The sequence below is a fragment of the Orycteropus afer genome, unplaced genomic scaffold, assembly GCF_000298275.1.
Source record: "Orycteropus afer afer isolate SDZICR_OR568_19922 unplaced genomic scaffold, OryAfe1.0 scaffold00175, whole genome shotgun sequence".
Taxonomy (NCBI): domain Eukaryota; kingdom Metazoa; phylum Chordata; class Mammalia; order Tubulidentata; family Orycteropodidae; genus Orycteropus; species Orycteropus afer.
Genome location: NW_006921762.1, coordinates 3,921,199 through 3,933,543, shown reverse-complemented (window position 1 = coordinate 3,933,543; position 12,345 = coordinate 3,921,199). Strand labels below are relative to the sequence as shown.

General features: G+C 39.9%; 1 protein-coding gene across 1 annotated transcript in view; it reads right to left on the bottom strand.

Moving 5' to 3' along the window:
- Window positions 1-12,345, bottom strand: part of ANKRD45 (ankyrin repeat domain 45) — a 66,783-nt gene that overhangs the window by 13,646 nt on the left and 40,792 nt on the right. The window contains exon 3 of the mRNA XM_007947108.1: window positions 6,213-6,307. Within this exon, the coding sequence (XP_007945299.1) occupies window positions 6,213-6,307 (95 nt within the window). The remainder of the gene's footprint in view (window positions 1-6,212; window positions 6,308-12,345) is intronic.

Genomic DNA, 12,345 nt, shown 5'->3' with positions numbered 1-12,345 from the left:
TGGATGAACTTGGAGGACATTATGCTGAGTGAAATAAGTCAATCACAAAAGGACAAATATTGTATTAGTCCGTTATTGTAAAAGTCAAGGAAAGGTTTATCTATGGAGGAAATTTTTCTTTGTTGGTTACCAGGGGTGGGAGGGGAGGGAAGGGAACGCTGTTAGACAGAGATAAGTATTGATTTGGGTGAAGAGAAGGGCAATGTACCAAACGTGAGTGACCAATATGGTGGCATTTAGGAAGAGAAAGACACAGAGAGGTACATAGGAGGTGCAGACAACAAAGATGGACTTTTGCTCATACAGTACTGCGTTGTCAGTGAAGGCAAACATAGGTATACGGGTGGATAGATGGGTGGACAGGCTGAACTATTAGGTATGCCTATGAAGAGGGGAGTGTACCCAAGAACATGTATAGGGTTGGCAGACAATGGTCCTATAACTTTATGTGCCTGATCAGAATTCCCAGGTGTATAGTAGAGCTGACAAGGGGCAAGGTTGTGGTCACTGCTTGGTCACAGCCAGCTATGCAGAGGGAGCGATCAGTTGAACTCGTGGGCTTGGGACCATAGTCGCAGGGGACATCAAGCTCAATTGGCATAACATACTACACAAAACAGTGTTCCACCTCCTACTTTGGTGAGTAGCAAATAGGATCTTAAAAGTTAGCAAGCTGCCATCTAGATACAATGATGGGTCTCTCCTTGTCCAGAGCAAAGAAGAATGAAGTAAACCAAAATTACGTGGAAACAATTAGTCCTAGCGACTGGTACACCATCTGATCTGCAGCATATACAACTATTAGACCATAAGAACTACATGGTGCCCGGCTACCACTGTCATCCACTTGGAAGGGGATCTGTGTAGGAGATCCTTGATAGAAAGGGAGAACAATGTGGAACAAAATTCAAAATCATTTGGGAAAAAAAGGGGGTAGGGGTGGGGGAGCAGGTTTGCTGGTCTGTTAGAGCCTGGTGGAACCGCTGAGACTTTGGCCCCTAGCTGCCTTTCAGGTTTGGAATTGAACCCACACCTGTGGTTTCCAGCCAAACAAAAGACATATGAGTTGAAACAAACAAACAAAAAAGCACGAGTTGAACATTTACCTGAGGTAGATACACTCCTTGAAGAGAACAATCATGGGAGGAAAGAAGGGCTGCTTATGCACAGAGAGACAGCTCAGGGGGCAGGAGAGTATGGAGGGATGGACACTGGGAAGAGGTAACTATGGGGAGGAAGTGGGAGGGGAGCTGTTGCATTGTGGTAAATTGTGCTCACTGTAATGAGAGAAAGTGTATGTGAACTGCTGTATGGAAAGTGAATTTGCTCTGCAAATTTTCACCCAGATCACAATTTAAAAAATAAATAAATAATAAATAAATAAGACTTGTTTAGGGGGGAAAAAAAAAAAAGAAGACAGGAAAGGAAGAAATGACCACAATAGATGTCAGAAGAGTCTCTGAAATTTGCTCTTGAATGGAGACTGGCTAAAATAAATGGAAGAAATGACAAGTTAAAAGAGTTGAATAGAAGATTTCAAAAAGCAGCTCAAAAAGACAAAGTTAATTACTATCATGAAATGTGCAAGGACCTGTAGTTAGAAAACCAAAAGGTAAGAACACACTCAGCATTTCTGAAGATCAAAGAACTGAGGGAAAAAATTAAGCCTTGAGTTGCAATACTGAAAGATTCTATGGGCAATATTGAATGACACAGGAAACATCAAAAGAAGATGGAAGGAATACACAGAATTACTGTACTAAAAAGAATTGGTCAATGTTCATCCATTTCAAGAGGTGGCATCTGATCAAGGACCAATGGTATTGAAGGAAGAAGTTGAAGCTGCACTGAAGAAAGTGGTGAAAAACAAGGCTCGGGAATTGATGGAATACCCATTGAGATGTTTCAACAAATGGATGCCCCACTGAAGGCACTCACTTGGCTATGCCAAGAGATTTGGAAAACAGCTACCGGATCAACTGACTGGAAGAGATCCATATATGTACCCATTCCAAAGAAAGGTGACCTCACAGAATGTGGAAATTATCAAACAATATCATTAATATCACATGCAAGTAAAATCTTACTGAAGATAATTCAAAAACGGTTGCAGCAGTATATTGACAGAGAACTTCCAGAAGTGCAAGCTGGATTCAGAAGAGGACGTGAAATGAGGGATATCATTGCTGATGTCAGATGGATCTTGGCTGAAAGGAAAGAATACCAGAAAGATGTTCACTTGTGTTTTATTGACTATGCAAAAGCATTTGATTATGTGGATCATAACAAATTATGGATAACACTGTGAAGAATGGAAATTCCAGAACACTTAATTGTACTCATGAGGAACCTGTCGTTCAAACAGAACAAGGGAACACTGCATGGTTTAAAATCAATAAGGGAATGCATCAGGGTTGTATCGTTTCACCACACTTATGCAATCCGTATGCTGAGGAAATAATCCGAGAAGCTGGACTATATGAAGAAGAACATGGCATCAGGATTGGAGGGAAGAATCATTAACAACCTGTGATACACTGATGACACAACTTTGCTTGCTGAAAGTGAGGGTGACTTGAAATACTTACTGATGAAGATTAAAGACTACAGTCAGCAGTATGGATTATACCTCAATATAAAGAAAACAAAAATCCTCACAACTGGACCTACAAGCAGCAGCATGATAAATGGAGAAAAGATTGAAGTTGTCAAAAACTTCACATTACTTGGTTCTACAATCAACACCAATAGAAGCAGTAGTCAAGACATCAGACGATGTATAGCACTGGGCAAATATGCTGCAAAGACCTCTTTCAAGTGATGAAGAGCAAAGATGTCTCCTTGAGGACTAAGGCATGCCTGACACAAGCCATGGTATTCTCAATTGCTTCATATGCATGTGAGAGCTGGACAATGAATAAGAAAGACTGAAGAAGAGTCGATGCTTTTGAGTTGTGGTGCTGGTGAAGAATACTGAAAGTACAATGGACTTCTAAATGAACTAACAAATCTGTCCTGGAAGAAGTACAGCTGGGATGCTCCTTGGAAGCAAGAATGGCCGGACTTCGTCTCACCTACTTTAGTCATGCTGTAAGAAAGAACCATTCCCTGGAGAAAGATGTTATGCTTGGTAAGGTGGAGGGTCAACGAAAAAGGGGAAGGCCCTCAACAAGATGGATTGACACAGTGGCAGTGTTTCGTACTGTTGTGCATGGGGTCGCTATGAGTTGGAGACCATTGACAGCACCAAACAACAACAATCTTACATATGCACTTGTACAACAAAATTATCTATATACATTACAGAAGCAACAGAAGACAGGGCTGGAGTAGCTTCTCACAGATAAACAAAAACACCTTGAGAGAGAGAATCACCAGGGCTGCGGGCTCAGGACCATAGTCCTGGGGGACATCATGCTCAATTGGCACAACATAGTACATAAAAATCTTGTTTGACAACCTACTTTGATGAGCGGCGACTAGGGTCTTGAAAGCTTTCAAGCGGCCATCTAAGATGCAACTATTATTGGTCTTCTCTCATTTGGAGCAAAGAAGAGTGAAGGAAATCAAAGTCATCTGGAAACAATTAGTCCAAAGATAAGATGGCCCACAAGGACCTCAGCCTTCATGACCCAGAGACAAGAAGAACTAGATGGAAGGGATCAAAAATGGAGATCCTGGATAGAGTGGAAGGAAAAATGTGGAACAAAATTCAAAAACACAAAAATGACCAGAATTACTGGTTGGATATAAACTGATGGAAACCCTGTGACTATGGCCTCCAGTTACCCTTTGGACCTAGAAATAGATTCACTTCCATGGAATGGGTCTCAACCCAACAGGAAAAAGACTTACATATGGAACACTTACCTCAGGGCCGTGAACACACCTGCTCTAGGGAGATGCGCTTGCAGTAGATCCCACCATGGAATTGACTGCCAGTCTCATCATGGGGAATAACTACCACCAGCTGCCCAGCTACTCAACCAAGCCCAGCCAAGCTGACACACAACCTTAACTACCACAAAGGCCAAGACAATTTTATATAAATTCTTATCTTTTAGGGGACAAATTTTTGTTGTTGTTAGCTACCAATGAGTTGATTCTAGATCATGGTGCCCCCATGTGTGCACTGTAGAACTATTCCATATGGTTTTCAAGGTTGTGACCTTTTGGAAGCAGATTACCAGGCCTCTCTTCCAAGGCACCTCTGAGTGGGTTTGAACCACCAACGTTCTGGTTAGTAGTCCAGAAGGTTTAAACATTTACAACCATCTTAAACGTTTACAACCATCTGTTAGTAATATCACATGAGAAAAAGGAAAGTAGATTCAGTATACTTAAAAGGAAAACTATACATTGAATAAGTAAATAAGGCGCTCTGGTGGTGTAATGGTTAAGGCATTTGGCAGCTAACCAGAAGTTGAGAGGTTCAAACCCACCAGCTGCTCTGAAAAAGGAAGACGGGGGGGATCTACTTCTGTAAAGATTTACAGCCTTGGAAACCCAATGGAGGTAGCTATGAATCAGAATCGACTTGATGACAGTGAGTTTATACATTAAATAACAGGAATCCAAATGATGTATCAAAATAATAACACCTCTTGAGGGAACAGAGTTCATTTCAGAAATGCAGGAATAGTGCAACATTGGGAAATCTAGCTCTGTAATTCTAAATAAGGAAAAACTCGCAGACAACAATAATAGGTGCTTTTAAGCTTCAATAAAATTCAGCATAGTATAGATTCTCAAGTCAAACTGAGTCCAAATCCTGATTTTCCCACTTAAAAAGTGTGGCTTTGAGAAAATTCTTTAATCTCTCTGAGCCTTGTGTTTCTTATCTGGAAAAAGGAGATAATATTAGTATCTACCTCATAGAGTTATTATGAGGAATAACTGAACTAATACATGTAAAGTATTGCAAACAGTACCTGGAATGTATTAAGCGCTCAAAAAATATTTACAGAGTGTTATGAATTGAATTATGTTCCCAAAAAATATGTGTTGTAAATCCTAACTGCTATGCCTGGAAGAAGTACAGCTGGGATGTCTTTGTTATGTTAGTAAAGCAGGATTAGCAGTGGATAAATCTTAAAAATATCTTTTGAGAAACAAAAGAGATTAAACAAGCAGGAAAGAAGAGAGATGCCAAGCCATGTGAAGGTTGCCCAGGAGCAGAAGCTCAAAGAGACAAGGACCTTCCTCCAGAGCCAACAGAGAGAGAAAGCCTTCCCCAAGAACACCCTGAATTCAGTCTTCTAGTCTCCTAAACTGTGAGAAAATAAGTTTCTGTTTGTTAAAGCCACCTGTTGTAGTTAAGTTTGTGTGTCATCTTGGCTGGGCCTGGTTGAATGGCTAGGCAGCTGGATGTAGTATTCCCCATGCTAAGACTGGTAATCAACTCCATGGTGCAATCTACTGTGAGCAGCTGAGTAGCTGCATATGGTCTGCTTCCTGTGTATAAGAAGAAGCCTTGAGGAATGGTCTCTAACTTATGGCATGCTTGCAGCCAGCATGTAGCCATGTCATTGTTCAGCAGCCTGCCATGCTCTGCCGACCTTGGGACTTTCAATGCACTTGAATTAATAGCCTGTCGTGTGTTTTGGTAACATCGGGAGTGTGCCTTTTTACTTGTCAACTTTGGGCTTGGCAGCCTCAGCAGCCAGCAGCTGTCTGAGTGAAGAAAAGCCTTCAGCTTCAATGGGCCTAGAGTAGGACCCAGAGCTGAAACCCAAGGTTGAGGGGCTTTCCATCCAGCCCCTAGAGCCTGGCACTATGAACTCAGACTTAAAGCCTCCAAATTTTAAGAATAAACTTGTTTGTTAAGGCCATCCCATTTGTGGTATATTCCTGTCAGAGTGGTACTAGGTAACCAAAACACCACCACATGTAGTATTTCTGTTGTAACAGCACTATATAACTAAGACATTAAGCTAATTACTAGCTATGATTCCTAATTATCCTTTTTAAATGCATATAAAACATTAAAACAGTAATAGAGGACATTTCTCAGATACTATAAGCAGTATTTATCAGAAAATAATAGTAAATATCATATTAAAAATGGAGAAATACTATAAATGTTTCCATTAAAGAAGGAAGGATCGCCACCCTACCTGCAGAGCTCTAGTCTCTACCTTCTAGTGCACACATTAAAGACATAGGCCAAAAAAGTTCAAAATACAGAATAAGCAGAAAACACAACACAGTACCTTGTCTTCCTTAAGGAGTTTTCCTGGTCCCTTTTCCATGTCCGTAATGGCTGCACAGATCTTTCCAATATATTTTCTCAAAGTCAGCCTTGCATCTGATAAATACAGTGATTCCATCAACACAAAGAAAAGGTAATCAATGGTGGAATGGGCGTAGGATAACAGTTATAGATGATGCCATTCAAAAAGGAAAAAATGGGATAGTGGAAGATGGCATCGAACCTGTAGCCCACACGTCTGTTCCCTTTAGCATCTTAATCCCTCAAAAACTAGGTGCAGCGGTTTGAAGCAGGGATTCTGGGGTTATCAACAGCTCAGTAAGTTACAGAAGGCCAGATTTAGCGATGAAGAAGAAAAAAAAAACAGGGTAAACAGCCAGAAAAGGCAACCAGTGGTAAGGCAAAGACTAAAAAATATGCTCAACTATTTGTAGTGTACCATTATATATCCAGAGTTTTATAAAGACTGTATATAGATTTGTTGTAGTTGTTTTCATTAAATTTCAACAAAGATAACACTCAGCACAGCACTTTGGTGCACTCACTGTGTTCCCAGAATTGTGCTAGAATTTTTGAAGAACAAATGAAGTATCCAACATGGTACCTCCTCCCAAAGAAACCATATTCTATTAAAATGTCTATAATGGAGACAGAACAACAAACATTTCCAATAGACAAATGTAACTTGTTTATTTTTCTTGACAATGGAAAATAAATTCAAACTTAGCTTTTCTCTTTAAAAACAAAAAAATATTTAAAATAATTCCATTGATTGTAGTACTCAAAATAATGTTATCACAAAATTTTCAGGTCTTCTTTTAATAAAATTATAATACTTTCCTGAGAAAAATAGGAGACTGAAATAGAGGAACCATATCATACCCTTAGGAGAAGTGAACATTGTAAATTATAGTTAAGTCCCAATTTAATTTAAAGGATGGTGTATTACTTTCCTATAGCTACTCTAACCACAAACATAGTTCCCTAAAACAACATAAATTTATTTTCTTACACTTCTGAGGCCGAAAATCTGAAACCAGTTTCATTGACCAAAGTCATGGTGTTGGCAGGATGATTCTTTCTGTAGGCTCTGAGGAAAAGGATTCAATTCCTGGCCTCTCTCAGTTTCTAATGGCCATCTGTATTCATTGCCTTGTGGCTCCTTCCTCCATCTTTGAAGCACATCACTTCATCCTCTGCTTCTACCACCATATCACCTTCTCTTCTTCTGTGTTAAATTTCTCTCTTCTTCCCTCTTATAAAGACAGTTACGACTATATTTAAGGTCCATTTGGACAGTTCAATATAATCTCGTCACCTCGATATCATTAATCACATCTGCAAGGTCCCTCTTGCCATATAAAGTAAAATGTACAGATCCTAGGGATTGGGTCCTTAATATCTTTGAAGGTCATTATTTGGCCTATCACAGCCCATGTTTTGGCCCTCAAAGATTCACATGCATCCCACATGCAAAATATGTTCACCCCATCTCAACAGCCCCTAAAGTATCAGACCATTACAGCAGGAACTCAAGTCTAAAATATCATCAAAATATCATCAGCTCCAAAGTACAAAATCTAATTAATCACTTCAATCAGATATGGGTGATATTCTTGCACTGATCCATTCTGGGAAAAATTCTTTTCTATCTGTGGACCATGAAACTAGAAAAACAAGTTATTTGTTCCCAAAATACAATGGTGGAATGGGCATAGGATAACAGTTATAGATGATGCCATTCAAAAAGGAAAAAATGGGATAGTGGAAGATGGCATCGAACCTGTAGCCCACACGTCTGTTCCCTTTAGCATCTTAATCCCTCAAAAACTAGGTGCAGCAGTTTGAAGCAGGGATTCTGGGGCTATCAACAGCTCAGTAAGTTACAGAAGGCCAGATTTAGTGGTGAAGAAGAAAAAAAACAGGGTAAACAGCCAGAAAAAGTAAATGAACTTACTTGGTGGCGAGCGAGAGCGTGAGACAGAGAAGCAGAAAACTCTTTTAACAATACCAAAGAAAGCCATAGAGGAAAAAAGAAAAAAGGGACACCAGGGAACCAATGACAACTTCGTGGACTCAGACTACCCACAACAGCAGCCTCTGACGGTAACCTTGGGAACCGAGCTGAGTAAGTGAACAGCATTTCTGAAAAACAGAGCAGAAACCCCTGTGGCTCAAGTTGCCACAGAGTTGAGAGTGGAAAGGGGGAAGGGAGGAAACATGTCACAGGTAGGTGGATCCTGGGAAGAGCTTACAGCACAAGGCTGGGATTCAGCTCTTCCATGACAGCTTTTTAGCACAGAGTTTTTGCAGCTATCCAACCCAACTGGAAAGTAGCAGCTCCCTAACCATTGAGGTCTTTGCTGATTTTAAACTGCAGGTCTGTGAGTGACAACAAAACATCAGCACTGGTAGCTGTCCCAAGCAGACTCTGAATAAAACCCCAGAACCAGCAGTAATTACGGAAACATGGAAAGTGGGGATTCGTTACTGGCATCTTGGTTTTTTTTTTTTTTTCTTTTCTTCCTCTTTTTTCCCTTTTCCCCTGCCTCACTCAATAGAAGGACCACATTAAGGCACCACAACACCTGCTCGTCCCAACTCTAAATCCCCTTCACGACGAACAGAGAGACCTGTATCCACACTCCCTACAGTGATTCCATCAACACAAAGAAAATTGCAGAGCAACCCAGCACACCTGATTTAATAACCAAAAAAAAAAAATAAAATAAAATACTTCAGCTCCACCCTTGCAAATATATTTGAATACAAAATCAAGGCAAAACAAATCAATACATAACTAACAGTTAAAAAAACAACTTCAAAATATCTAGGAAATGACAGGCAACTTCAAATCAAATAAATAAAATAAAAAAAAAAAAAACAGGACAAAACAATAGAAATAAAACTCCAGACAAAAAAACTCATTAAACATGGAGGAAGAAGAGGCAATAGAATTATCCAAGAAGGAATTCAGAAGATGTTTATAGAACTCTACAAGAGCTCAAGGAAACCACAAACAGAACCAAGGAGAACACAGACAGTACCCTGGAAGAATTCAGGAAAACCATTCAAGAACAAAATAATAAGATTAATAAACAATCGGAACTCATACAAAAACAGCAATTAGAAATCCAGAAGATGAACACTAAAATTACAGAATTACACAACACAGTGGAAGCACAGAAGAATAGGCTAGAACTGACTGAAGAATGCATTTCCCAAATAGAAGATAAATCCCTTGACACCAGCCTGTATGAAGAAAAATCAGAACAGAGATTTAAGAGAAATGAAGAGAACCTAAGAGTAATATGGGACAACATGAAAAGAAACAACATACACCTCATTGGAATACCAGAAGAGGAAAAAAAAAAAAAAAAAAAACCCACCACTGAGAAAATTGTGGAAAACTTGCTAACAGAAAATTTTCCCCATATCATGAAGGAAGAAAAGATATTTGTCCAAGAAGCTCAACGAACCCATACAGGATATATCCAAGAGAAAGGCACCAAGACATATCATAATCAAACTCTCCAAAACCAAAGACAAAGACAGACTCTTGTGAGAAGCCTAGGAAAAAAAAAAAAAAAAATGTCACCTACAATGGCCAAGCAATTAGGCTAAGTTCTAATTACTCAGCAGAAATCATGTAGGCACAAAGGCAACGGGACAGCATATATAAAACTCTAAAGGAAAAGAACTTCCAACCAAGAATTCTATATCCAGCCAAATGGTCTATCAAATATGAGGCTGAAATCAAGACATTCTCAGACAAACAGAAATTAAGGTATTTTGTGAACACCAGACCAACCCTACAAGAAATGTCTAAGGAAGTCCTTCCAATAGAGAACCCACAACAGAGAACAAATTAAAATCAGGACGTGTGACATCAACACTAAAAACAAATCAGAAATAGATGCTCAAAATAAGCTTATAAAACATTGTACACAAAGAAACAGGGAATCAATCTGCAGACAACACCAGCAACTAAGCAAATAGAGGGAATGAAAGTTCTAAGTATAAAACTTACAAATTGAGAGGAAGACAGGACAATGTCCTTATAGAAAAGACTGTTGCAAAATTATAGAGACAAGGTAACCAAAAAGAAAATTAACAATCCCGGTAAGCAAACCTAGAAACAAGGAAAGCCTATGGGTTTAATAAGCACAAAACCAACAATAAAGAAGAAAGGAGAGGAAACACTTGGTAACAAAATGAACTCAGCACAGAAAAGTATTTGGACCAAGGAAATCTCGAACAACACAACAAAAAACACAATAGAATGACAGCACTCAATTCATAATTATCACTAATTACACTCAATGTGAACGGACTAAGTGCACCAGACAAGAGAAAGAGAGTGGCAGATTGGATAAGAAAAGAAGACCCATCAATATGCTGCCTACAAGAGATCCATCTTACACAAAGATAAAAACAAATTAAAAGTTAAGGGGTTGAAAAAAATACACCAAGCCAATGGTAACCAAAAAACAGCAGGAGAGGCAATATATATATATATATATATTTTATTGTGATTTGGGTGAAAATTTACAGAGCAAATTTACTTTCCATACAGCAGTTCACATTCATGACTGACCACAATTTACCACAATGCAACAGCTCCCCTCCTACTTCTTCCCAATAGTAACCTCTTCCCTGTGTCCATCCCTCCATGCACTCCTGCCCCCTGAGCTGTCTCCCTGTACATAAGCAGCCCTCCTTTCTCCCATGATTGTTCTCTCCAAGGAGTGGATCTATCTCAGGTAAATGTTCAACTCATATGCCTGTCTATTGTTGGCTGGAAGCCACAGGCGTGGGTTCAATTCCAGACCTGAAGGGCAGCTAGGGGCCATAGTCTCAGTGGTTCCACCAGGCTCTATTGGACCAGCAAACCTGGTCCCCCCCCCTTTTTTTTTCCAAATGATTTTGAGTTTTGTTCCACATAGTTCTCCTTCTCTACCCAGGATCTGCTACATAGATCCCTTTCCAGTGGTTGACAGTAGTAGCCGGGCACCATCTAGTTCTTCTGGTCTCATAGTCATATAGGCTACAGATGGGATGGTGTACCAGTCGCTAGGACTAATTGTTTCCAAGAACTTTTGGTTTTCTTCATGCTTCTTTGCTCAGGACAAGGAGAGACCCATTGTTGCACCTAGATGGCAGCTTGCAAGCTTTTAAGATCCCATTCGCTCCTCGCCAAAGTAGGAGGTGAAACAATGTTTTGTATAGTATGTCATGCCAGTTGAGCTTGATGTCCCCTGCAACTATGGTCCCAAGCCCGCAGGTTCAACTACTCGGTCCCTCTGGGTAGCTGGCTGTGACTAAGCCGTGACCACATTCTTGCCCCTTGTCAGCTCTACTATACACCTGGGAATTCTGATCATTCACATAAACTCATAGGACCATTGTCTACCAACCCTATACATGTTCTTGGATACACTCCCCATTTCATAGACATACCTAATCGTTCAGCCTGTCCACCCATCTATCCACCCATATACCCATGTTAGCCTTCACTGACAATGCAGTACTGTATGTACAAAAGGGTTCATATTTGTTGTCTGTACCTCCCATGTACCTCTCTCTGTCTTTCTCATCCTCAATGCTGCCATACTGGTCACTCACATTTGGTACATTGCCCTTCTCTTCACCCAAATCAATACTTATCTAACAACTTTCCCTCCCCTCTCTTCCCACCCCTGGTAACCAACAAAGAAAATTTTCCTCCATATATAAACCATTCCTTAACTTTTACAATAATGGACTAATACAATATTTGTCCTTTTATGATTGACTTATTTCACTCAGCATAATGTCTGTCCTCCAAGTTCATCTACGTTATGCGGTGGTTTGCAGATTCTACATTATTCTTTAGTGTTGCATAGTATTGCATTGTGTGTATGTACCATAGTTTGGTTATCCATTCCTCAGTTGATGGACACGTAGGTTGTTTCCATCTTTTGGCTATTGTAAATAGGGCTGCGATGAACATGGGTGTGCATAAATCTGTTCTTGTCATGGCTCTCACTTCTTTAGGGTATTTCTAATCCCAACTTTTGAAGGAATCGCCATACTGCTTTCCACAATGGTTGTACCACTTTACAGTCCCACCAGCAGTGTATGAGAGTCCCAAT